Source organism: Schistocerca americana, chromosome X, assembly GCF_021461395.2.
Source record: "Schistocerca americana isolate TAMUIC-IGC-003095 chromosome X, iqSchAmer2.1, whole genome shotgun sequence".
Lineage (NCBI taxonomy): Eukaryota > Metazoa > Arthropoda > Insecta > Orthoptera > Acrididae > Schistocerca > Schistocerca americana.
This window is the reverse complement of record NC_060130.1, coordinates 619,745,645-619,772,879: the sequence shown is the minus strand read 5'-3', so window position 1 is coordinate 619,772,879 and position 27,235 is coordinate 619,745,645. Positions and strand designations below refer to the sequence as shown.

The window sequence follows — 27,235 nt, the reverse complement described above, 5'->3', positions numbered from 1 at the left end:
ATGATATAGAATTGGTAATAAAGGTAATAATAATATAATATCAGCGAGTATTGATGTTAAAGTACAGGTTACGGCATTAGAGCTGTGTCAAGAGTTAAATACAAGACAGATGAAACACAATTGTTAAATTCGAAAATAGATATTGCACAAGGATAAATCAGGAGCCACGAAGACATTTACAAAAGACTTGAAGACGAAAATGCTGTCTGCTGTAGTGAACTAGCCAACACCTGGCGTGTACAGATATCCTCTGCAGCCATACCACTCTTACAAGATGTTAGTATTCGTTGATCTAGGCATGTCTAACAATTAATTTGTAGTTTAACAGCTGCCACATGACACTCCAGGACTATTTCCCACATACAACCCATAATTTATTCAATGTTTGGTCTCACAAATCACAAAGTTTATGTGACTCCCTTTTTTAGTCACATATTAAGTTTTTTTTAATTATTAATCCAAAAACTCTTTCGAGGAGATTGTGGCATAGACCTACAGCACACACACACACACACACACACACACACACACACACACACACACACCACTACAGATTGTTAATGGTGTAGTTCTAGAAGCCGTGAAAGTGTAACTGCTGACCACTATTCTGACTTTTTGTCAGCGCTAAAATGAAAACACATTGAAATTGAATAGAGTACACCAGCAATTGCTCCACGACAACTGCAACAGAATTCTCGTGTTTCGAAATACAGCCCCTAGGGAGCAGTGATGGAAGTGGCGTAAAAAAGTACAGCCAAGTTGAATTTTTTGCCGCATATGAAGTTGCATATCTTAAGTTACTCCACTAAAAACTGAGCGATCGCGCCTGAAACTTCATTGCAAATGCAGTGTTCCACTAGCTGTAGCTACACTTTTGTTTCCTGTGTGAACCCGGCTGGTAGTAAACTGATTTACTGGACCAAAATATATACACAAATAAAACTACACGAATTTATACAGGTGTGATGTAATAAGTGTGACATGTGGAATTGGTAACTGTTTTGAAGGGAACGTTGAATGGCAGAAGGAGAGTACGCAGAAAGTATCAGATGGGGGATAGTATTAGAATAGGATACAATTACTAGGAAACGAAGAGGGTAGCAAATGACAGGAATGCATGGAGAGCTGCACGTGAAAACCTACCCTAGGGCGGAACACAGATGATGATGATCTCGTAAGAGAAGTCCCTTTTATGGAGATATTAATTCATTGCTGGGCGATAAAGATCTAGTAATGCCTTTTAATTTATGATATGTTGTTCTATATTCCAGAAGATAACTATTTATTTTAAAACAGAAAGTTTTTGAGTATTAATGCCGTGTTTCTTGTGTTATTTGGCATGGAGGTAAAATATTTTTACCTCCATTGTTATAGGTCGATCTGTCGACTTGAATAATATCTGTGCACACTGCACGGATTGTATGTTTGTGTTTTGAAGTGGTGTAAGGGTTTGTTGATTTGTTGTCTTGCCGAGAAAAACGCGTGGGGAAAGTTGTGTATGATCTACATAAATAAAACAAATTTACAAGCATGTTTGGTGTAATAGTTTCTGGAAGACTGGTGAGATATTTCATAATGTATAACTATATCTGAGTCGATAGTGTTCGGAACATATATGAACTTTCACACTGTTTTCAAAACTAAATAGAGATACGAACACTCTAGAAGGTGTCTTAATTAAGTGGTTTTTTTTTATTTTTTATTTATTTTTTTATTTTTTTTATACTATAGATTGTTAAGCAATATGTTGAAAACAGGAAGCAAAAACTGAATACACGACATAGTCATCCAATGTTAATGCTATTGTATTGGGAAACGCCTATCAATGCTTAAACTTCTGTTGTTGTTAATAGCGCATCCACAGTTTATATTTCATGATTAAAAATATAATGCACCTCGACGGAAAAAGTCACCCCGGCACAGTTCTGGTTTTTGATATGTTGTGTAAAACGGGGAATGATAAACAATTGGGCAGCAGAAACCACTAACACCGGCAGGTGATGATAAATTGATACGTTTGTATTACAACCCTCATGTATAGGAGCAGGATTCAAATCTGCGTTATGCAGTGGAAGTAATTACTGCTTCCACATCCCTTGAGGCGAATGCCTAGATGATGTCTTCAACAAGAACTTAGCCCATTTTTTTTTTTCCACCTGATCTTCCACAATTATGTTCGCCAGGTTTGTTAGAACGTCGACGGAAATCTGATTACTGTGGTAGCAGGCTGACCTGGCAATCCCACCTCATCTTATTGCCCTTGCTTCACTGGAGAATCAGTAAAAGACCGAAAAAATTGTGAATGATTTCCTCACTTAGTGATTGGGAACAACATTGATGTTCATCCGAAATTGAATCTAATACTTACATATACACTCCACTCGCAGAGTTCAGCATGAAAATATACTTATTCGTGCTTTGAAGTGCATTTGTAGGGGGGTAACCTACCTTATGGCTGCCATCCGGAAACCACAGGTTGCGTATTGTAACATCTGTTATTAAATAAATTTCTCAAGACGAATATAATTATTTATTTATTTGTATCATCTAGAGAAGCCAACATTCTGTTTTCATGATTTTTCTTACGTTTACAGTGATAGCATTGTCAAGCCATCACAGAATTTCAGTTATCTGTATACAGATTTTGCGTCTGAAAATGGGTGTTTTTATGAGTCTGAGAAATAATTTGATGTGAAGAAAGAGTAGTGTGGTTTACACAAGTTGCTACTGCTGCTATTCTTCTTTCTCTCTGAGAATTATTACAAACGGAAATAAAAAGTATAGCATCAACTGATCAGCAACAAAATCATCACCATATATAATGCTCGAATATTACTTGTTTCTTTGTTAGAGCACAGTGTAATAAAATTGTATTTGTCTGAGCTTAGTATGAATATTTTGTGGGTCCATATAAAAGAAGCAGCTGTGTGTGTGCGTGCATATGTGCTAAACTGTCTGTCTATAATAATAATAATAATAATAATATACTCTTAAAGTGTGTTTCCATTAGGAACACTTTGCTCCATGACTACATTAATGAGATCCGAGATAGGAGGAAGGGCAGCATCAGTTGTAAATTTTTAATCTCTTTATTGCAGATCGATTGCAGCTTCTATGTAGCTATCTTCATTGCTACACGAACAAAAGAACATAATGGGAACCAGACATTAAAATGTCAATTAAAACCAGATCATAAATACACCAGCTTGCAAACCATAAATGTACATGTACCATTTATATTCAAGTCATGAAAACTCATCATAAAGAAAATTGCATGTGTACCACATTGCCATTACAAATAACAAACAGTTAAATGAGTTTGCTGCTTACATTTCCCTGCAGCTAACCTTGGTGTGTGACATCAGTAGTAACTAGCACCCTCTTTATAACTGTCATTTGTATACAACATTTATTAAAATATATTTAAAAAATTAAATGTAGTGGCTTTACATAAAATTACAATGACATCCTTAAGTACAGTACTAATAACATTGGTTTTTGTGTGAAACCTATAATCATTACCAATATTAAAACAAGTTTTACGTTATGGATACATATCACACACTGAGTGCATAAGTCTCTCTTCCAACTTGGCTTAAATAACAAAAACTAACTTATATGGTTGTCAAGTATGAACCAGCGTTATGATTTCAAGGAAGTACAATACTCAAATTGACTTATAAAAATTTATTAATCTTTATTATACAAAAACAGTGTTAATAATAATGCAGATGCATGCACTGTCTGTGGCTACTGGAAAATGGCTTGGTTCATGAGCTATGAATTTTGTTCTCACTTAATGAGCCATCACATGGCACTACATAAAGCTGTATTTACGAGGTGTTGTGTGTCTTTCTGTGAGCCTCTGAAAGCCCCTTGTTTTTGTTAGTTAGGGGGCTCTTGAAAATCTCCCATAATTGGTTGCTTCTCATTGCTACCTGCTCATTGAGCAAGGTGGGAAATTCTCTGATAACAAAATATCTCCATTTCCTCCAGGAGGTCCAAAAATCTGCCCTTATCCCCTCTATGTAGCAGCTTCAGTTGCGACATCAGACCAGGAGGACCATTCCAATGTCAACAAGACGAGCAGTAAAATTTGGTTTTTTGTACTATATCCCTCCCCTCTAATGCCACACGCTCATGAAATTTCATCTCGAGCCCAGTTCGCCGTGTGTAACAGGCATTGCAATTAGGACATTGTAATTTATATACTCCTAATTCTTGCTGAAGAAAATTTGTTTTATGTCTATTGTTAGCTTTCAGACACACAGTTTAACTTAAGTTGAAAAAGAAATGATAACTTTTTTTTCAAAATAGCTGCTGTCCTTGTGCCATAATATGGCAACATAATGAACATGTTGTTGCCATCAGTATATTCTTGGCAAGAAGCTATAATCGATCTGCAATAAAGAGATGAAAAATTTATGAATTGAATGTGTTTTCGATAAGCAAATGTATACTTCTGTGATATTCTTCTGAGCATGCTTACTTGAATGTTTCAAGTTGTTCTACCTTATTTTTGGATTTGTTCCAGTACAAACGTTTGCGTTCATCTCTCTTTCTTTCTTTCAACAGCATCTATTGCTGATGTTCTAATTCATAGTGCATCTTCCACTTTGACAGTTTGGTTTGATGAGTACATCAGACTGTCTTTCCACTGCTAGCACTTTTTGTTGGTGCCAGTTCCATATGTTAAGAGTTCTTAATGTATATTTTGACTAAGTGAGCAGAAGGCATGTAGTAATTATTTTTGATACTTCTGTAATACCTGGTGTGGGGGTGTACAACTGTCATTATGTTTTTGATACACGTCTACACTGAGTGTTCATAAAGAATTGTTACTAAATCAGTCATGACTGAGAGGTGCAGCTGCATTTTACGATTCTGTTCAAAACAGTCGCTACTAGTATGCACAAAGTTGCTCAGCTTGCTGTAGTACGGAATATACTCGCAGAGTGCTCATTTATCTTGTAGTTAATAGTGAAGCAGTTTCAGCTTAGTGGTAGTTCAAAGTATACCAAGAAAGTATTGTAACACAGCCCAATTTATTTTATTTTGCAATGTAATTACCACTAAACTCAGTGCATCTCTTCTTCATCCAAAGTGGCCATTAAATTGTTTTTACCAAGTGTGTTCCTGGAGATGGTATATACTTGTGGGGGTTTCACTCATCCCTCTATAGTTAGTTAGTCTGTTGCTGACTTCCATGGTTTGCAAATGTGTATCCATTATAATTGTGATATTAATAAAGTACATATAACTGTATCCTGTAATTGTACTGTAAAGTACATAAAACTGTATTGGAGTTTTATTCAGTTCACTTCCCACATGGTAGACCTGCACAAACATTTTCTGAACAACCTCCTTATCCATGGTAAAGCATCATGCTATCATTAGAGTCTTTTCCCAGGAGCAATATCTGTAGTGAGTGTGTTCAAGAAATGTGAAGTCTGCTTCAACTTAACAATCTTGGCTGCCCATCAGCGCTAGCAGTCCATTATTAGAGCTAGTGCTATTATTGTATGATTATATGATAGCGGAACAAACACTGGTAGCAGTTACTTCTGTAAAATATCTGGGAGTATGCGTGCGGAACGATTTGAAGTGGAATGATCATATAAAATTAATTGTTGGTAAGGCGGGTACCAGGTTGAGATTCATTGGGAGAGTGCTTAGAAAATGTAGTCCATCAACAAAGGAGATGGCTTACAAAACACTCGTTCGACCTATACTTGAGTATTGCTCATCAGTGTGGGATCCGTACCAGATCGGCTTGACGGAGGAGATAGAGAAGATCCAGAGAAGAGCGGCGCGTTTCGTCACAGGGTTATTTGGTAACCGTGATAGCATTACGGAGATGTTTAATAAACTCAAGTGGCAGACTCTGCAAGAGAGGCGCTCTGCATCGCGGTGTAGCTTGCTCGCCAGGTTTCGAGAGGGTGCGTTTCTGGATGAGGTATCGAATATATTGCTTCCCCCTGCTTATACCTCCCGAGGAGATCACGAATGTAAAATTAGAGAGATTAGAGCGCGCACGGAGGCTTTCAGACAGCCGTTCTTCCCGCGAACCATATGCGACTGGAACAGGAAAGGGAGGTAATGACAGTGGCACGTAAAGTGCCCTCCGCCACACACCGTTGGGTGGCTTGCGGAGTATAAATGTAGATGTAGAAAGTGACCTGTGTACAGAAGTCACATTCTTGCCCAGAGCATTGTTCTATTGGTATAGCCCACTCGGCTGACTGTTGGCCAGTATGCTTTGAGATGTACTGTTAGTGATATCTCTATCCAACATATTGTGTACAGTGTGAGAAGAAACTACTTCATTGTCAGAAAAGCAGCTAAACCAGTTGTAAACAAATAAGACACCAGACCCTAATTCAACTGAAATTTGGTTTTACAGAGACTACTCTGCTCACTGGCTCCTTTCTTAGCTCATATTTATTGTGGATCTTTTCCATGGTGAATAGTCCCAACAGACTGGAATAAAGTGCTATTTGCAGCTGTCTATAAGAAGGAAAAAAAGAATGACTTGAGTCTTAAAGCTCTATATTATGTTCAGTTTCCAAACACCCACATCTTATTCTTTTAATTGTTTGGAAGAAGTATCCTAGTAATGAAACTAGATTCCATTTCATGTCCTGATAGTCTTTTATGAGTGCATGCCTGAAGAAAATCTTCTCTGTATTCAAGCCACAACATGTCAGATAACTACTAACTGTTGGGCTGGTACAATGTACTGCATATATAGGCGAGACAGCAGCCTGATGTCCTCCTCCTTGTTGTGTGAGAGTTGCACTCTATTCCACTAATGTCATTCAATATTGGCAGTCATCGCATGGCTGAAGAAAAATTAAAGCTTTTGCTCATTGATGATACAGAACTGTTATCCAGTTCTTGTCTGGTACTCTTGTATCACAACGGATATTATGAGGTTACAGTTGGATCAGCAGTGGGACTCCCACTGCCACTGGCTACTGTGTCACAGTACAAATGAACACTGAACAGTGAACTTTTTTATTGAATCAAACACAAGATGGCACAGAATACAACAACAAGAAAGCAACAGCCAGAGGCGATACCAGGTCCATAACAAAGTTCTAGTCCAACATAGCCTTGCAGATCTGTAGAGCAACCAAACAGCATAGCGTTTCAGAATCTTGGGTGCGGCACAGTATCATGACAACAAAGAATGTGTCTTGGAAGCTGATGTTGGCCTAGATATATGCCATCATAGTGGTCACCAGCATTGATGGTGGTAGTGTTGAGTAGGTGCACGCATCCAGTGTCATAAACTCATGCCAGGGTTGGGGCGGGGGGGGGGGGGGGGGGGGTGATGGTGGATCCTAAGGTGTCAGGCCCCAATTCTGCAGCTAGCTAGCCTCAGCTCAGCGCAAGGGGCCAAAACAGTGGTGTGCTGGAGCAGAGTACCACTCTTGAAGTGTGCCGGGTGGCAAACGGTAGTGGTAAATGGGCATTACAACACTCCTCCTCTCTGGTTGGGGGGTAGCCCCATGCTGGTGCACGACCTCCATCTCATCTGCAGTGCCTTTCCCCTTGAGACCTCAGGCACCAGGAGCCCCCTGATCTAACCCAAGTGTAGTGCTGAAAGAGGCCTGGGCGGCAGCATTGGCTGGACTGCTGGGCAGTGGCGGGGATACGGGTGTGACAGCTGAAGCTGGAGGTGAGATCATGACGACGTCTAGGCTCCCGAGTTGTGGCCATCCCTTAAGTGTGCCCTCTGTTGATGTCCTCGGCTGAGGTACCTCAACTTCAAGCATCTGTCTTTCCTGTAATGGGGAAGCCGGAGGCAAGGCTGGATGCTCCTCCTGTTGCTGTGGTGGCCTGGAACAGCTAACAGTAGGATGAGAAGGGAGCAAGTGGAGAAGGATAGGGGGAGTGGACTCAAGGTTGTGCTCCTCTTTAGCCAAAGAGTGGGAAATCGGAGCGCAGTAAATGGTTGGTGAAAAGAGAAATGCAGACTGAAGTTGCATAATCAGAGCTGGCTGTGGTGCTGGAGATAGTTTGCTCTCCAGTATGTAGTGTGAAGACTCTTCACCACGGTCTCCAGTATCTAGTGTGAAGGCCCTTCACCCTCATTGCCGACTAATGGTGGCAGCTAAACACCGATCTTGTCGGCCAAACCCCCAGGCCCATACTTGTGTGCCAGGCTAGAACTCGGTGTAGGAGTAGTGATTGGGGGACTGGGTGCACCCATTAGCACAGGCAGTAGAAATCGAGTTCATTGTCTGTTTAATAGGTGCTGATGACCGCACCGTTGAGCGCCCCACAAGCCAAAACCGTTTAATAGCTCCATCAGGCTCTTCTCCAAAGGGTGTCACTCTATATGAACTTAAGAGAAGTGTCAGAGTGTGTTCCGTGGGTGCATCTTGTATGTACTTGTCTACCAGCTGTTTGAATGTCGGAACCACATCTTACTTCTCCATGGATTGGGGATGAGTGCAAAGTGAACGAATTTGCTTTACTCCATTCTTAGTTCAAAAATTTTCAGAGACCTGTGCCCGAAATTGCTGATTGTTGTCAGTGACTTAATTCTGTGGCATTCCCTCAGTGCCAAAAATCCTAGACAGCACCATGACTGTGTATTGCACTGTGGTTGTGCAGCAATTGACATGCATGAGAACCTGGAGAAGGCATGTATTATGATGAGTCATTTTGTATTCAGGAAGGGTCCAGCAAAATAGAATAGCATCGCTGTTCCGCACATCTGTGCATTGATGAACTAGGCACTCTATTTCCCGGTTGATGCCTGGCCAATAAGTGTAGTGCTGAACCAGTAGCTTGGTTCTGGAAGCTCCCGAATGTCTTTGATGAAGCAACTGTAGGACCTGTTGGCGTAATGATTTTGAAATTACCACTTGTGGCAAGTTGTGGTCCATAGTTAAAAGGACCAAACCATCTACTAGCATATATTACATAGCACATAGTAATGTCAAAGTGGATTAGATTTTTGGTTGGCCAGTTGTTCTTGCTGCCCCTTCAAGGTGCTAACGTCTTGGAGAATGGTGTCTGCGCCCACAATTTCAGCGATTCAGGCTCCTGTAATTGGAAAATCATTCATGGCTTGTTGAGCCTCATTGTCCAAGACAAAGAAAGGAATTCCTACTAATCAAACTTGTAGTCTGATCCCATGGGTAGGCAGGGAAGATCATCTACACATGAAGGCATGCTGTGATGTGTTGGATCTCATATCTTGATAGGGACAATGTCCAGCACTGAAACTGATGAGCCGTATGATCTGGTAAATGAGCTGCTGGGTTGAACAAGATTAATGCCTTGTGGTCCAGTCCCAGGCGAAACTTTTTGCCATAGAGAAATACTTGAATTTTTTTCAAAGTAAAGATAATCACTAGTGCCTATTTCTCAATATGAGGGTATTTCTTTTGCGCAGAGGTTAGGGTTTTTAAAATGTAAGCAGTGGGGTTCTCTTAACCATTGTCATCTCTGTGAGTGAGGTGTCTGCCACAACCAGCAACTTCATCCCAATTTGGAACACCACTGAAAAGAGTGCTGAGAGGAGACACTGCCGGAGCTCTATGATCACCTTTTCATTTGCTGTGGACAATGTGACTGCCACTCCTTTCTTACATGAGGTGTGTAATGGATGTGCTATCTGGAATAGAGTGGGAATACATTTTCAGCAATATGTAATTTTCTCTAGAAAAGCCTGGAGCTGCTTTAGGTTTGTTGGCTGAGACATTGGTGTAATTGCTTCTGTATGTTTCTTCAGTGGTAAAACGCCTTCATGCAAGACAAAATGTTCTAAGTAGTCCATTGAATACTGAAAAAATTCATGTTTGCTGAGATTGCGCTTTAATCCTGCCTCCTGCAAAATGACAAAGAGTGAAATCACGTTTACTAAGTGCTGCATACTGGAACTTCCTATGATGATGATGTCACCTAATAGTTTATGCAGCCAGCCACATTGTGAATTAGCTGTCCCAAAAATCTCTTGAAAATTGCAGAGATACTGGAGACCCCAAAGACCAACCATTTAAATATGTGTAAACCATACATTGTGTTGATTTCTAAAATCTTCAGAGAACTTAGGCCTAAAGGGAGCCTTAACTATGCCTTGGCGAGCTCAACTTTGGAGAAGTAGTGTCCGTCTGCCAGCTTTGTATATGTCATCAGGCTTCGGGATTTCGCATATGTCCACTTCAGTGTGAGAATTCAACATGACCTTGAAATCGTAGCAAAGCCTGAGTTTGATGGATGGCTTCTTGATGATAACGTGGCGAGTTGCCCACTGACCTGATGAGAGAGGTATGATCACATCCATTTCCTGCAGCCGGTAATCCCTCCTTGACTTTGCTACATATTACCAGTGAAATCACCCTGGGACAAAAAATTGAGGTTGTGCTCTAGGTTTTTGCAAAATACAAGTTTCGAAATTCTTTGCCTTTCCCAGGCCCAGAGTTCGTCCAGTTATTGGTAAGGTGCATTCTTGGGTACCAGATTGACTGCGCCATTGCATTCTAGAAAATAAACTAACGCTAAATCACAGTAAGACTCAGTTTTTACAGTTTCTATCAAACAATTCTACAAAACCTGACATTTTAATTTCACAGAATGGACATAGGATTAGTGAAACTAAACAGTTCAAATTTTTATGCGTTCAGGTACATAGTTAACTGTTGTGGAAAGCCCACATTCAGGACCTTGTTCAGAGACTTAATGCTGCCATTTTTACTATTCAAACAATATCTTAAGTAAGTGATAGTTTGACACAAAAAGTAGTCTACTTTGCTTATTTTCATTCACTTATGACATATGGTGTTACATTTTGGGATAACTCTTCCCATTCTCAAAGGATGTTTTTCGCTCAGGAATGGGTGATTCGGGCAATAAGTGGTGTAAGTTTGCAAACACCTGTTCACTAGTCTGGGTATTCTGACATTGACTTCTTAATGTATGTATTCTTTAATGTTGTTTCTTGTTAACAATATCAGCTTATTCCCAAGACTTAGCAGCTTTCACTCGGTTAATACTAGGCAGAAATCTAATCTGGATTTGGATTGCACTCCCTAGACTCTTGTGCAGAAAGGCATGCAGTGTACTGCTGCATCCATTTTCAATAAGCTACCACAAGAATTTAAAAATCTTTGCAGTAATTCATGCACTTTCAAATCAAAACTGGAGAGTTTCATCATGGGTCACCCCTTCTATTTTGTCGAGGAGTTGCTTGAAAAATTAAGATGATGCCTGTGTTATATTGTTGATTGTGTTTACATGAACTTACGGCTTGTCTTTTTTTGGGTTCATAAACATTTTATTTTTATCTGTTATTTCTTCTATGCTGTATTTTCATGTAGTGACACGTTCCATGACTTGGAGATTTTGGTCCTATGGAATTAGACGTGTAAAATAAAATAATTTGATCGAAAATACAAAAAAACGTAAATGTGTTGAGGCATAAATGGTTCTCCATATCAGCACTGTTTACATCTGAGATAATTATTTCCCTTGTCACAGTTTTGTAAGTCAGTTCTGTGTTAAATGACTGTTCAACAAAATTTGTTGCGGGTTACAATTGCCAACTGTCAAGATGACAGAATTGTGGATTATTCATCTCATGACATACATTTGGAATCTATTTGGTTTGCAATATAGTTGAAAATTGATGAGACTTGTAGTGGCACCGATATCAACTTGGAAGTTTACTGATTTGCCAGATACTCTCAGTGAAGTGAGTAGTTTACTGGGCGATCTTTCATGGGTTGATGGCTTCTAACTGATAACATTTATGTCCATTTGATCTTGTGATGGTGAAGGCAGAATGTCTGCCCCACAGACAGATAACAGGTGACCGTGTCTTGCACATTTAGTACAGTCTGCTTGTCTGTGTGGACAGCCTTCTGCCTCTGAAAACATTCCTCGCAGGAAGGATATGCCTGTCTAAATGTGGTTCATCTTGTGACCCAATGTTTATGTGCTGAGGATGAGTGTGCTGCTGTTTGTGGACTACAGTAATTTCCCTATTGGCCGCCAAATTGTAAACTTTGCCAGGTTCGCTGTTTACTGGGACAATATCCACTTGGGAAACTGAGTGATGACCTGCTACATGTGTGACCTTGTACAACTGTGCTGTACGCAATACGTCATCTAAAGAAGTGCATCAAACTGTAAAGCCTTTAAGTGAAACCCTTCATTTGGTGTTGCACAGATGAGTGCATCTCTAATCATCACTTCTGCATACAATTCTTTGTTTCATGGAATGAGAAGCTCGAATCTGTGACTTAGCCCCCCAGAGTTCTGCTGCCCAAGCTTGATAAGATTGACTCATATGCTTGCACCCTTGGTAAAACTCGAGGTGAGCAGAATTCAAATTAACGGTGCCATTGGTAGTGATCACTTAATTAGGAACACATTTCCTCAAATGTCAGTTTAGCACCTTCTGTCAGAGGGTCTAGCTTGCATAGTAATTGATAAGTTTGCAGCTGAATTCAAGAAAAGAAAAGATATTTAGCAGTATCGTTATCCTTTACCTGAAGTGGCCTAAAGTGCTGTCACAGCTGTTTTTTATATATGAGTCCCAGTCTTCCGAATGCTCTTCGCATGGTGGGAATGGCAAAGGATTGGCTGCCTGTTGCTGAATCAGTACCCAGGGCAGGAGCTCTTCAATATGTTTTTGACTTCCCACCTGTTGAGCCATCAGCTGCTGTAGAGTGGCTGCCAAAAATGGTTTGTCCATGCCGACTGGAAAGAAAGAAAACCGTGCACTGTTCACCTCTCAAAGCACAGAGGACCAAGGTCCCTGGTGCACAGAAATGTCCACAGTCCAAGCACCAGTGCTTGAAAGAATCCACATTCCTAGAGCACAAGTAAATTTCATGGTTTCAAAAATTGCTTAAAAATTGTCACAGTCCAAGTGATAGAGCACATGCAAAGTTCAAAGTTCTGTCCCACCTGCGGGTCCGGGGGTTAGAATAGGCTCGAAGTATTCCTGCCTGTCGTAAGAGGCGACTAAAACGAGTCTCACATGTTTCAGCCTTTATGTGATGGTCCCCTGTGGAGTTTAACCTCCATTTGTCAAAATTTTCCTGAAGAGTGAGCCAGTTGGGGAAGGGCGTCTGACATGGTGCATAGTGTCCATCATGCGCTGAGACCTCTTGCATCCTTCGTCAACATGGATCTACGCTTGCACTCATTCTCCAGCTGTTGGGCGACGTTGGCCTCCTTGGTGTGTTTTCCTCCATCCTCTGTGCAGTATCGCTTTCTGCGCTGTTGACGATAATGAACTCCTTAGCTCATTTGCGCCTGATATCCAGCACATGGGACCACCATGTACCATGTTGGTTGTAGCCCCCTGAACACATAGGGATTGCTCTGCTGATGCCTGTGCCGTTAACTCTCCACGTATGCCAAGGAGTAGGTGTCTGTCAACCTGGGGCATCGGGACTCCCAGCAATGGCCATCCTGCCAGATGGCTTTTGCTGCAACTTGGTGGCACCCATGGGGAGGCCCCCTGGTCAGAGTGGGTGGCATCAGGGTGGATGACATGCCATGAAGTGTAGTACGTCATCTCTTGCTGGTGGTCAAACACCAGCAGTCTCTAAGCAATCAATGTCTAACTTCAGTGCTACAAAATACGACCCCAAATTGTCCCCCCCCCCCCCCCCTCCCCTCCCTGGCCACACCATGGGAGGAATGCCTGGCTAAAGATGGCAGTGAAGCTTATTCACTGCGGTACCTCCTATGTACGAGAGTTGATGGGAAATCTTACTTGTCAATGAAACCTTGGTTTTTTGTGGAGCATTTAGAGGACAAGTTTCAGGAGGTGGAGGGCTTGTGCAAAATGCGGTCAGGTTTGGTCTTGATCAAAAAAGCATCCTATGGCCAGTCACGGGCAATACTCGCCTGTGACAAGCTGGGGGATGTTTCTGTTTCCATCACACCCCATAAGTATGGTCCAGGGTATCATATTTCACAGGGACCTTCTTTTGCAGTCTGACGATGAGCTGCACACCAATTTAGAGTGCTGAGGTGTCCATTTTGTCAGGCACATCCGCCAGGGCTCGAGGGATAATCAGGTTGCAACTGGTGCCTTCATCTTGCCCTTCAAGAGTGACACATTACCAGAGAAGGTCAAGGTGATGGTCTACCGCTGTGACGTAAAGCCATATATCCCTTCCCCAATGTGGTGCTTTAAGTGCTGGAAGTTCAGCCATATGTCTTCCATCTGTACTTCCAGTGTCACCTGTCGGGATTGTGGACGTCCTTCACATCCTAATACTCCCTGTGCCCTGCCTCCCATGCATGTCATCTGTGGAGAGCACTATTCACCTTGCTCACCAGCCTGCAGGATTCTTCAGAAAGAAAGAAAAATAATTGAATACAAGACCCTGGGCCGACTGACCTACAATGAGGCTAAGAGAAAATATGAGAGGCTACATCCTGTGCATATGACGTCAACCTACACTGCTGCTACAACAACGGTTCTACCATCTTCCGTTATGCCGCGTACAGTTGGCTCTCAGAGCTGTCAGACTCCACCTGCCCCCTTAATGGTGGGGGGCTCTTCCCTCCCTGTTGCTCCTGCACAACCTACTTCTGGAACAACACCCCCCTCCCCCCCGCCCCCCCCTTCCCAACCATCGGGGGCATCAGTCCTCACTTCTCAGCCGAAGAAGTGTAAGTCTTCTTTGGCTCCTCTCGCCAGGAAGGGATCCCTTGGGTCACTCCCTTCCCAGGGTCCTACCTGTGGCAAAGTTGACACCTGCCAGTGGTTGAAGCAACCACAGGTAGCTGGTCGTAGGGCTTCACGGTCCTCCTCAGTCCCTGAGACTGAATCAGTGAAGCCCTCCCAGCTGGACAAACCTAAGTAGCAGCGAGAGAAACCTAAAATGAAAAAGACCCCCAAGAACTAAGGCATTGCAGTTGCACCTGCACCACCACTACCTACATGTTCCGTGTCTGAGAATGAGGTGAAGATTGCTTTCTGCATTGGCCTCCAGGAAACCTGGTTCCTGACAATGTGGCCCTTTGCGACTATTAGAGATATTACAGGAACCATATAATAGAGTGTCAGACGGATTTTACGTCTATGTCCTAAACTCAGTATGTAGTTAACCTGTGCCCCTTCAAATCCCTCTTGAAAATGTGGGTGTCAGGATAAGGACGATGCAGGAAATAACTGTCTGCAATGTATATCTTCCTCCCAATGGTCAGTACCCCTGAACGTATTGGCTGCACTGATTGATCAATTCCCTAAACCTTTCCTACTTTTGGGAGAGTTTAACTTTCATAATCCCTTGTGTGTGCCGAGGCAGAGATGTCGAAAATTTACTGTCACATCTCGACCTCTGCCTCATAAATACAGGTGCTCCCACACATTTCAGTGTGGCACATGGCACATATTCGGCCATTGATCTCTTGGTTTGCAGTCCTGGACTTCTCCCATCTATCCACTGGAGAGCACATGACGACCTGTGTGGTAGTGACCGCTTCCCCATCTTCCTGTCACTCCCCCGGCATCATGCCCGAGGACGCCTACCCAGATGGGCTTTAAACAAGGCAGACTGTGAGAAGCTTTCACCTCTGCTGTCACCACTGAATCTCCCCCACATGGTGCCATCGATGTTGTTGAGCAGCTCACTGCAATGATCGTTTCCCCACGATCCCTCGTTCTTTAGGGTGCCCCCGGCGAAAGACAGTCCCTTGGCGGTCACCGGAAGTCGCTGAGGCAATTAAAGAGTGTCGGTGAGCTCTACAGTGACATAAGCGGCACCCTTCCATAAGAGCACCTAATAGCCTTTAAGCGGCTCCATGCTCACTTTCGCCAGCTTCTAAAATGACGGAAACAGTTGTGTTGGGAGAGGTACGTGTTGACCATTGGGTGCCATATGTCACCTTCCCAAGTCTGGACGAAGATCAGACGCCTTTTTCATACCAGACCCCAACAGGTGTCCCTGGCATTAACATCAATGGCGTGCTATCTACCGACGCAAACGCGATTGCTGAGCACTATGCTCGAGCCTCTGTGTCAGAGAACTACCATCCCCCCAGCCTTTCGCACACTCAAACGACGGATGGAAAGGAAAGTCCTCTCGCTCTCTACATGCCACAGTGAACCCTATAATGCCCCCTTTACAGAGTGGGAGCTCCTCAGCGCCCTTGCACATTGCCCCGACACAGCCCCTGAGTCGGATCGGTTCCACAGTCAGATGATTAAACATCTCTCGTCTGACTACAAGCAACATCTCCTCATCATCTTCAACCAAATCTGGTGCAATGGCGTCTTTCCATTGCAATGATGGGAGATCACCATCATTCCGAAGCTCAAACCCAGTCAAATCCCACTTGATGTGGATAGCTGCCGGCCCATCAGCCTCACCAACTTTCTTTCTAAGCTACTGGGACGTATGGTGTGTCGGCGGTTGGGTTGGGTCCTGGAGTCACGTGGCCTACTGGCGCCATGTGAGGGTGGCTTCCACCAGGGTCGCTCTACCACTGATAAGCTTGTCCCTTGGTCTTCCATCCGAACAGCCTTTTCCAGATGCCTACATCTGGTTTCCATCTTTTTTTTATTTACATAAAGCATACGACATGACCTGGTGACATATCCTTGCAACATTGTATGAATGGGGTCTCCAGAGCCTGCTCCCGATTTTTATCCAAAACTTTCTGTCGCTCTGTACTTTCAGTGTCCAGGTCGGTGCCTCCCATAGTTCCCCCGTATTCAGGAGAATGGCATTCCGCAGGGCTCCGTATTGAGCAGCAGCTGCAGGGCCATTGGTCTGACCTTCTCTGTATGCAGATGGCGTCTACATTTCATACTGCTCCTCCAGTACTGGTGTTGCTGAGCAGTGCCTACAGGGAGCCATTCACAAGGCGCAGTCATGGGCTGTAGCCCACAGCTTCCAGTTTTCAGCCACTAAGTTGTGTGCCATGCATTTCTGTCAGTGTCACACTATTCATCTAGAAACAGAACTGTACCTTGATGACAATCCACTGACTTTAGTGGAGACATATCGATTCTTAGGACTGGTTTTCGATGCCCGATTGACTTGGCTTCGTCACCTTTGTCAGCTTAAGCGGAAGTGCTGGCAACACCTCAATGCCCTCCGCTGCCTCAGCAACACCAACTGGGGTGCAGATTGCCCTATGCTGCTGCAGCTCTACAGAGCCCTTGTTCAATCCCGCCTTGACTATGGGAGTCTGGTTTACGATTTGGCGGCACCCTCAACATTGCATTTACTCGACCCAGTGCACCACTGTGGTGTTCGCCTAACGACGGGAGCTTTTAGAATGAGTCCAGTGTCCTGGTGGAGGCCGAAGTCTCTCCAATGAAGGTTAGGCATACACAAGTGCTTGCCAGTTATGTTGCACACATTCGTAGTTCTCCTGCGCATCCAAATTACCATCTACTTTTCCCAACCATGGCGGTTCATCTCTCGCATCGGCGGCCCAGGTCAGGACTTACGATTATATTTAGCATCTGGTCCTTTCTGTCTGAACTGGAGTTCTTCCCATTACCACCTCTCCTCGAGGTCCATTCACATACACCTCCATGGTGTACACCTAGGCCGCAGATTCTTCTGGACCTTTTGCGTGGCCCTAAGGTTTACATTAACCCTGTGACTCTCCACTATCATTTCCTCTCGATTCTCGACATGTACCGGGGCCATGAAGTGGTTTACACCAACAGCTCGATGGCTGATGGTCACGTAGGCTTTGCATATGTTCATGGAGGACATATGAAACTCCTTGCCAGATGGCTGCAGTGTTTTCACTGCAGAGCTGGCGGCCATATCTCTTGCTCTTGAACACATCTGCTCATGCCCTGGCGAGTCATTTGTTCTGTGTACTGACTCCTTAAGCAGCCTACAAGCTATTGACCAGTGCTACCCTCGCCATCCTTTGGTAGTGTCCATTCAGGAGTCCATCTGTGCCCTGGAACGGTCCCGTCTTTCAGTGGTGTTTGTGTGGACCCCAGGACATGTCGGAATCCTAGGCAACGAACTTGCCGACAGTCTGGCCAAACAGGCTACGCGGAAATTGCTTCTGGAGATTGGCATCTCTGAAACTGACCTGCATTCTGTCTTACGCCACAGGGTTTTTCGGCTTTGGTTGACAGAATGGCATAACAGTACGCACAACAAACTGCATGTCATTAAGGAGACTACAAATGTGTGGAAGTCTTCCATGTGGTCCTCTCAGAGGGAATCAGTTGTCCTCTGCCGTCTCCACATTGGCCATACACGGCTATCGCATGGTTACCTCCTCCGTCATGAGGACCCACCTTGATGTCGCTGTGGCTCACAAATGATGGTCATCCACCTCTTGCTGGACTGCCCACTTTTAGCCGCTCTGCGGTGGACTTTCGACTTTCCCAGCACCCTCCCTTCGGTGTCGATATTTGATTTAATTTTAACAGGGAACCTAAAACAGCTTAGGTCTAACACACCATTGCCCGCACTGAAACTAAGTTTATTGTGTGGTATTGCTCCCTGTATATCTAGTAAATCCAACCAATGCCCTTAAATAGTGCAAGGAGTCCCTCTACCAGTTTTTTGTTAGACTCAATTTCTTTAGATTCCTATTTCCCGAAGATTCTGTATCTTTTACTCTCCAATGCCATGCATTCAAAGATTAGGTGTGATGCAGTTTCTTCACCCTCATCACAGATCCTACATTTGGGGTCCTCTTCCGTTATACCCATTGTGTATAGGTGTTTTTTGAAATTCCCATGGCTGGTCATCAGTCCACTCATGAGTTTGATCTCTTTCCTTTTCAATCCCAGGATTACAGAGCTTCTTTTAAAACATGGCTTGGGTATCATTACCTTACCATGTTTTTGTTTATGGACCTTGGTCCAATATCCTACGTTCTGTTTCCTAAGCCAGTTCCGTAGTTCTAATTTGATCATAGCTTTGGTGATTGTCGGGGCAGGTTGACGGAATGGCATAAAAGTACACACAACAAACTGCATGTCATTAAGGAGACTACGAATATGTGGAAGTCTTCCATGTGGTCCTCTCAGAGGGAATCAGTTGTCCTCTGCCGTCTGGTCCAATAAATGGAGTTGTTGCCCCCATCCTAGCCAATCTGTCAGCTTGTTCATTGTCACAGATCCATGAGTGGCCAGGGACCCACACTAGGTTTACCCTATTGCTTTCCCCTAGCTCCACCAGAGCCCTATGGCATTCTGCAACAATCTTAGATCTTGTTGCATGATCTGCCAATGATTTTAGGGCTGCCTGACTGTCTGAATAGATGTAGATGCTACGGTTCTTGTAGCACCTACGCATATTCTCCTCCACACATGCCTTGATTGCAGTAATTTCAGCTTGGAATATAGAGGCCAGTTTTCCTAGAGAGATGCTCTCCAGTCTTGGCTGAACCCCGTACACCCCTGCCCCAATGCCATGGTCTATTTTTGATCCATCGATGAACCAAACGATGTCCCCGATGTGGTTTAGAGCTGTTTTTTCCCACTGCTCCTTGCTTCCAGTTATTATATTGTAAGGCTTGTTGAAGCAGTTGGGAGTTATTGTATAGTTGGCAGGCATTTCCCCAGCCATTCCTATATTTACCTCACTCACTATGTTAGTGTGTGATTCTGGATATTCGAATGAGAGCCAGTTTTGTCACTTTTAAGACTGTGTACCCCAGCTGCTGCATCCATCTTGACCCACAGGTGTAGTGGAGGCATGTCCAGCATGGCTTCCATTCCAACAGTTGGTGTGCAGCTAATTCCGCCTGTTATGGCTAAGCAGGCCAATCTCTGCACCTTAGCTGCAACCTGCTGTTCTACCTTCTTCCAACACACTACGTCCCCGTACCAAATCCTATGTCTGACCACTGTGGTGTATATCCAGTGCATATCCCTGGGGGCTTAGGCCCCAGTTTTTGCCACAAGCCCTTCCGGTACTCATTAGAGTACTTTTTGCCTTGGAGCAGATGCTCTTAATGTGAGGGGTCCACATTAGCTTCTCGTCTAAGGTTACTCTTAAGTATTTCACTATCCCCATCACAGGTACAGTTTCATCGAAGAGCTTTAGATTCCAACTTGAGTGTTGAATGTGTCTCTTCATAAATGGCACCACAACAGTCTTCTTAGGATTAACCCTCAGACCCTGTGTAATGCACCAATTTTGCACAATGTCCAATCCTCCTTGTGCTATATTTCTAACTGTGTCAGTAAATTTGCCAAGTATTGTGATGACAAGGTCATCTGTGTATCATTGACAAAGGCATCGTCTGGAATTTAGTTCCTCAATAAGTTCGTTCACCACTAGGTTCCACAATAGAGGGGACAGAACTACAACTTGTGGGCAACCTCTAGTGGTGTTAATTACCATCTTTTCATTCATCATGGTAGCCTCCACCTTCCTTCCACTAAGCATGTCCCTGGTCCACCTGCATATAGTGGCCCCCAGGTCATGCACTTCTGCTGCCCTTACCGTGGAATTGAAGGTCCTGTTACTGAAGGCCCCTTTGATATCCAGGAAGATGCAGAGGGCCATTTCTTGGTAGTGAAGTGCTTTCTCCACCTTCCCAACAAGTTGGTGGAGAGCTGTCTCACATGATTTACCTGGTTGATATTTGTGTTGGTTTGAATGTAGAGGGGCCCTACTTAGCCGCCTCTCTCCAACATATGCATTAACCAGTTTTTCCAATGTTTTGAGAATGAAGGAGGACAGACTGATGGGTCTCATATCCTTGGCCTTGGTATGATCAGTTCTCCCTGGCTTTGGAATGAATACAACCTTCACTCCCCTCCAAGCATTGGGAATGATTCCTTCTGCTAGGCTAACCCTGAATAGCTTGCATAGGACTCTTATGAGCTTCTCACGTGGCTGTTGCAGGAGAGCTGGAAAAATTCCATCTGGGCCAGGTGACATGAACGGTTGGAATGTTCCCACCGCCCATTGGATTTTATTAAAGTTCACACACTCCTTAGCCAATTCCCAGTCCTCTCTTCGAGTGCCTGAGAACCATTGTCTCTCTGTGATCACATTCTGGTCTGTGTTGTCCAGCAGAGCATATTGAGGAAAGTGAGTTTTGAGGAGCACTTCCACCGTCTCATGTGCTGTCTTTGTATATTCCCCATCCTCCTCTGTCTACTTCCTGGATTGGTTGGTACTCTAGTGAGAATCATGTGAAGTCTGACTTGTGCAGCCATGCTCTCCACTTCCTCACAGAATGCCTTCTTTGCTTGTCTGATTGCAAGATTGTAATTAACAAGGGCCTCGTGATATTTAGCCCATTGTCCTTTACATCTCACAATAGTAAACAATCTCCGTACCTGTTTTCTTTGTATTTCCAAATTGTTGTTCCACCAAGGCTCACTCCTATTTGTGCACTTCTTGGTGATTGTGCAGTTGTCGTGATATGAGGTCCTCTGCTACTTCCTCAAATTCTTCTGGATTCCTTATCGAGGTTTTAATTTTCGATAAGCCTAAATCAAGGTCCCTCCTGTATGTCTCCCAGTCTGTTTTCCTGGGATTGCTATAGGTCATGGTCTGTCTGATTCCCATTTCAATGTTGAATTTAATGTACATGTGGTCCAGTGAGGATGGCTCCATCACCACATGCTATTGTTTGACATAGCTGCCCATCATCGTGGAACCAAAGATTATGTCAATTACTTCTTCCCTTCTGATATTCTTGAATGTAGGCTCATTGCCCCTATTCAGGACCTCTAAGTTGTTAGCTAAAAGAAATTCAAGAAGGTACTCACCTCTACTGGTGGTGTCCTTGCTGCCCCACACTAGGTTGTGGGCATTTGTGTCGCATCCCACCAGCAGTTGGTCACCTTGCTGATGCCAAGTCTCTACCAGTCTCCTCACCTCCAAGGGAGGTGGAGAGTTGTCTTTGTAAGGAAGGTATACTGAGACCAAAACAATTTACCTTGTGATACCTTCCTCACATTGCTGCATTTTAATGGTCACCAAGTCCCTGGAGCAGAAATCCATCACTGGCATGAAAGAAATTCCATTTCTTACATAGATGTATGTTCTGGAGTTTATTAGATTTCTAGCATAAATCAGCTTACCTACAGTGCCACCAAGGCCCAATACACCCCCTATATATAAATAGGGTTCTTGTATCAGGGCCACATCCACTTCCTGCCTCCCCAGGAAGCGACTGAGGGGCCCCTTTACTGTGTTGCAGATTAATCTGCAGTATCTCCACTCTCCATCTTGCTGCCATCTTTAAGGTCTCTGTGAACCCTGACAGTGACCCGCGAGAACCCGAAAAACAATTTCAGGTCCTGCTCCCACATTGCCTTCAGGGACTTCTCTCCGACCTCCACCACCAGGGTTCGTCCTTCTGGTGCAACCTTCTGGTTGATCACTTTCCAGTCTTCTGTCGAGACTTTTGGGTTCTGGGCCCCTATCTCCCCAAACAGAATCGTAGGAGAGACTTCCTTAAGGGTCTTTGGTACCCGTATTGATATCTTTGCAGTCTTAAGAAGCTTAGCTGCCATCTTAACCAGCAACTTCGCATCTTCCCAGGGGGATATCATGGGCACCTTGTCTATGAGGCATTCCACCGTGTGCACCCCCTTCACAGATAAAAATGAGGCCACCATGATCTAGATAGACCCTCCTGAAGTTGGATCCTGGGCCAGCGTCCCCTCCCCCAAATCTTTTTAAAGAGGGCCATCTGTATCAATTCCTCCTGCTGTGAGGTGATGGCCACCAGTGGATAGCCTTCCTGGATAACTGCCATCCTAAAAACTGAGACTGCAGTACTATAGGTCTGTTTTCCTATTTCTTGCCTCTGTTTATTTTTTTTATTTATTTTTTTTTTTTTATTCATTTATTCATGTATCCAGGGGGAGGAAGTCTTTGATTCCTCCCTTATCCGCTTGCTACCTGTCCCTAAATAAAAGCCTTATGCTGGGATCAGATGGACCTAATGTCAATAATGTTTTTAGACTTTTAGATAGTGATGTTCAGGATCCCTGAGGCAGAGAATTTATAAAAATCAGAACTTGCAATACGTGTACTATGCATAGTGACAATGTAAAGGCTATGGAGTGATTATGTGAAGAAGCATCTGAATATCTTGTCAATATTTACCATTATGTGGGCAACCTGTTCGCTGGGAAAAATTTGAATGCATTATTCAGTGTAAGTTTAACATTCCGCATCACAAGTTTTGGAGGCATACAGCCACAAGGTGACTTTCTTTCGGACCTTCGGCCATCAAAATTTTGGAACAGTGAAATGGTACACAGTATTACTTTCCTAGACATATACCTCTAAAAAAAATTTAAAAAAATTCTGCTGCTCTTGAATCCAAATCCTACAATTGTGCATGCTTTAAAAAACCTTAGTGAAATCAGGACTTTATTTCACCTGCAGAACTATTAAGTAAGTTCACACTACTTTTTCAAAGCCAAACGCCCTTAATTCACAACATACACAAATAGAAAACATACTTCAAATATTTTTGGCTCATGTTGTGGAGTTTTCTGCTTTGAGAATACTTGAGAGTATTTCTGAAGTTCTTCATAATAAACACGGAGTCCTTATATAGGATAATCTGCTTACTCATGAACAGCTAGTGCTTATCAAGGAAGTAACAGAATAACTTAGTAAACTGGAAGCTGCTGACAAATTTTAGTTTCTAAAGAAGGTCCAGAAACATCGAATCACAATTGGCAAACGTGATGGAAAATACACACTTATCAAGTGCTCCACCGAAAGGTTTTACGTTTTTAGATCTGAATGAAAGAATAAAGAACAGAAGATGCAGTGACATGGTAAATGTTGCAAAAAAGATGCCATCTGATGTCTAGCAAGATCACGTATTAGTCGAATGGAAAGTTCTACAGTTTTAAAAAGATGACCCACTTTTCAATAACAAAGGAATTGACAATTACTAGCAGTAACACATCTCAAAAAGAGACTCATCACCCTTAGAGTTAAAGTATCCAAATGTTTCAAAATTTAAGAACTTTCAACATCGCAGCGTGTCAGCAATCGTTAGTTAATATATTAAAAAACTAGAAAAAAGGTCTTCTTAGGCACTTGTGGGTTTTATTGTTCTGAAGAAGGTGTAGTTATCTACGTCGAAACCTAGGTTAACACTAGGTACTTTTTACGCAATCGAGGCGGGTTTCTAGTTTTTTAATGTTTCAAAATTTGTTAAGGTTTCTCTTACATTGTTGCATGGAAATGCAGACATAGAGAGAAGATATTCCTTTTCAAAACACACATAAGGAGAAGGCAAGGCAGCAATGACTAAAAGATTTTTTACAGTTCTTTGACTGTGAGGGATGCTTTGGGACAATACCTCCAGTTGCTTTCTGTGTTCATTGACTCACAACTCATGAGATATCGACAGCAAGCACATGCAAATTATACTGCGTATAAGGAAGAATGTGATTGGAAGATAAAATGTAAATTAGAAGAAAAAACAGAAAGAGGAACAAAACCAAAGGCATCTTGAAGACCAGATTAAGAAGATGGATAACATGAAAAAAAATCAACTGACTCTGAGACAGGTGCTTTGAAAGAAAAGAAAAAAGAATGCCAACTTTCTAAAGAGGTGCAAGAAGAACTTCTCAACTAAACTGAAGAAAGCACTTGAAAAAATGATTTAAAGGCTGCAAAATTGGCCCAGGGAGTGCTTGAGGATGCACAAATCGTGAAAGTAGAAGAAAGAGTGAAAGAAAGAGAAGTATAGACTATTCAGGAAAATTTTGAGAAAGTAAAATCTAGTATGATTACTTCATTTTTTGCTAAGATTTGTAAGGAACAGTACTCTAAAAATATTTTGTTGATCTTTTTCGAATATTTACGTGTAGAATGTAATTAGTCATAAAAATGTGATGCAGGTGGTGTTTATGTATTACAATTACCAATATCAAATTACCATTGTACATGTATATATTAATAAATGTGTGCAAAAGAAAAAAATAACCATACCCCAGCCAGGATCACAATAGTGAAATTTATTACGGCTTTAACCAGCATTTTTGGGAGGGATTATCAAAAATTGAAAGAGTTCATGTGTGACATATCTGTTTATTGAAATAATTTGTCACTTTTTAATTATCTTTTTTTAAAATATTTTGTCACCTTTTTCGAATATTTTGTCATCTTGCTCACCTTTTTCAAGTGCCACAGTGCCTCGTCACCCTGTGTGAACACACAAGCTCAGTCTACTGTTGCTAATTCTGTTGTGGCACACAATACAAGTGAATACTGAACAGTTAACTTGTTTATTAAACCAAACACACGATGGCCCAGAATACAGTAACAGGGAAGTGACAGCTGGTGGTGATACCAAGTCCATAGCAAAATTCTAGTCCAGCATAGCATTGCAGATCCATAGAGTAATCAGGAGCAACGTCTAGACAGTGTAGCATGTCTAAATCTTAGGTGTTTCATAGTATGATGACAGTAAACAGCACAACAAAGAATGAGTCTTGGAAATGGCGTCAGTCTTAGATGTAGGCCAGCATAGTGGTCACCAGTGTTTTCGGCACTAGTGTTGAGTCAGCAAGCACATGTGGCATTATAGACTTACACCAGTGCGGGCTCCAAATCTACAGCTAGTGAACCTTAGCTCAGTGGAAGGATCCATGACTGTGGTGTGTTGGCATGACAAACTGATCTTGTGGCTGGCATAGAGTACTGCTATGGAAGCATGATGAATGGTAAACAGTATTGGCAAATGCAGATTTACCACTCTGGTGACCACAGACTATTTCATGGAACACTTTGAAGAACAAATTCTGAACTCTGTAATTAGTTGCTCATCTTGTTTCCACCAATGTGTCACAGTTCCTTCTTGATGTTGCAACATCCCGTCACGATACCAAACCTCCATAAAAGTTTCTTAATTTAGCCTTGAATCTGTAGAAAGTGTTGTAGGTGACATACAGTATAACCGATCATGCCCTCCAACCTGAGACTGCACGAGTTAAGCTAACCATTTCTGGGATTACTTTAATGAATCAGCATGTAGGTTTTCCTCCCACCATTGTTGATGTCCCTCAAAGCAGTTCTTGAGTCTGAAACAGTTCGTCTCAAAAAGTTAATAAAATTTAGGAGCATGGTGAAACCGATTGTCACAGAGGGACAGGCTCTAAGTACGTCCTACCAGCGACTGGTGAGATAGACAAGCAGCTGAGATCTCTTGCTTACATTGTAAAACTTTGTAGCCTTTTCTTTGTCTTCACTGATTTAACAACATTCATTTTTCCACTGAATTAACTGATTTACGGTGTAGTAGTATCATTGTATCAAAGCTTTGACAACCTGTAGGCCCTTCCTAGTGTTTGCTATGCCAAAAGTGGATTTTGATGACTAATATTTAATAAAGAAAACACGCCAGAGCACTTTGGTTTCCTATGTATTGATTGCCAAGCAAGATTCATTCTCAAGACTCATCATTTCTCTCCATGATTCACTGCAACGCCATATGGTTCATTCATCACCCATTCCTATGTGGGAACCAGTTTCCTACTCGGTGCTATTGTATTTTGCTCACTGCTTAAGACAACGAATTACTTATGCTATCTGCAGAGTCCAGCAAAATGTAACATTTGGAAAATGAAATACAGTGCAAAACAGGAGGAACTCTACAATGTTGCCTCTCTATAAAAGTATACTACAGCTGTCCGTGCATCGCAAAATTAATTTTTCCTCAAGTTTGAGAAGGATGACAGCTTACCTTTCTGGATGTGTTAGTCTAACAGAAGGAATGTGGCTAGCTTGGTCATTAGGTGTGCAAGAAACCTACCCACACCAACTGTATGAGAATGAAAATAGGCTTCACTATCCTGTGCGTGAAAAGTCAATCAGCTAAGATGATTTCGTGTGACGCTCATCTACAGTTTAAACTTCAGCATTTGAAACCTGTGTTCAGAGAAAAGAAAACGTTATAGCAAAGTAGAAATTGCAGATTCTTTCAGGTACGAGTGAAGAAGGGACACTTCCTGACTTGCCAGAAGAGGCCAAACTGGCAGCCTATATTCTATACTTTCTAAAAAAGCATTCCTTAGCCCTGTGACACAATGTCATTATCGTTATTCAATATACTTTCCAGAGGAAGTAATAAGTTTATTGATTCTTATTGAATCACACTCCAAAAATTTTGACCGTGTGAATCCTCATATTGTGTAAAATTTCTTTTCTGAAATGGTTCTCACTGGTGACTATTCAGCATTTCTGTGCAGCGATACCAAATTTTGTGACAAATTGAGCATCTGTTCTTTGAATTCTCCCTCTATCCTCTGTCCTTC

The 27,235-nt window shown here is 42.7% G+C and overlaps 1 protein-coding gene across 1 annotated transcript in view; it reads left to right on the top strand.

The window, feature by feature from the left end:
* Positions 1–1,415: 1,415 nt before the first annotated feature.
* The window catches only part of LOC124554921 (protein OPI10 homolog), a 95,215-nt gene continuing 69,395 nt past the window's right edge, over positions 1,416–27,235 (top strand). Inside the window, exon 1 of the mRNA XM_047128611.1 lies at positions 1,416–1,560. Coding sequence (XP_046984567.1) covers positions 1,531–1,560 — 30 coding nt within the window. The 5' untranslated portion in view covers positions 1,416–1,530. The remainder of the gene's footprint in view (positions 1,561–27,235) is intronic.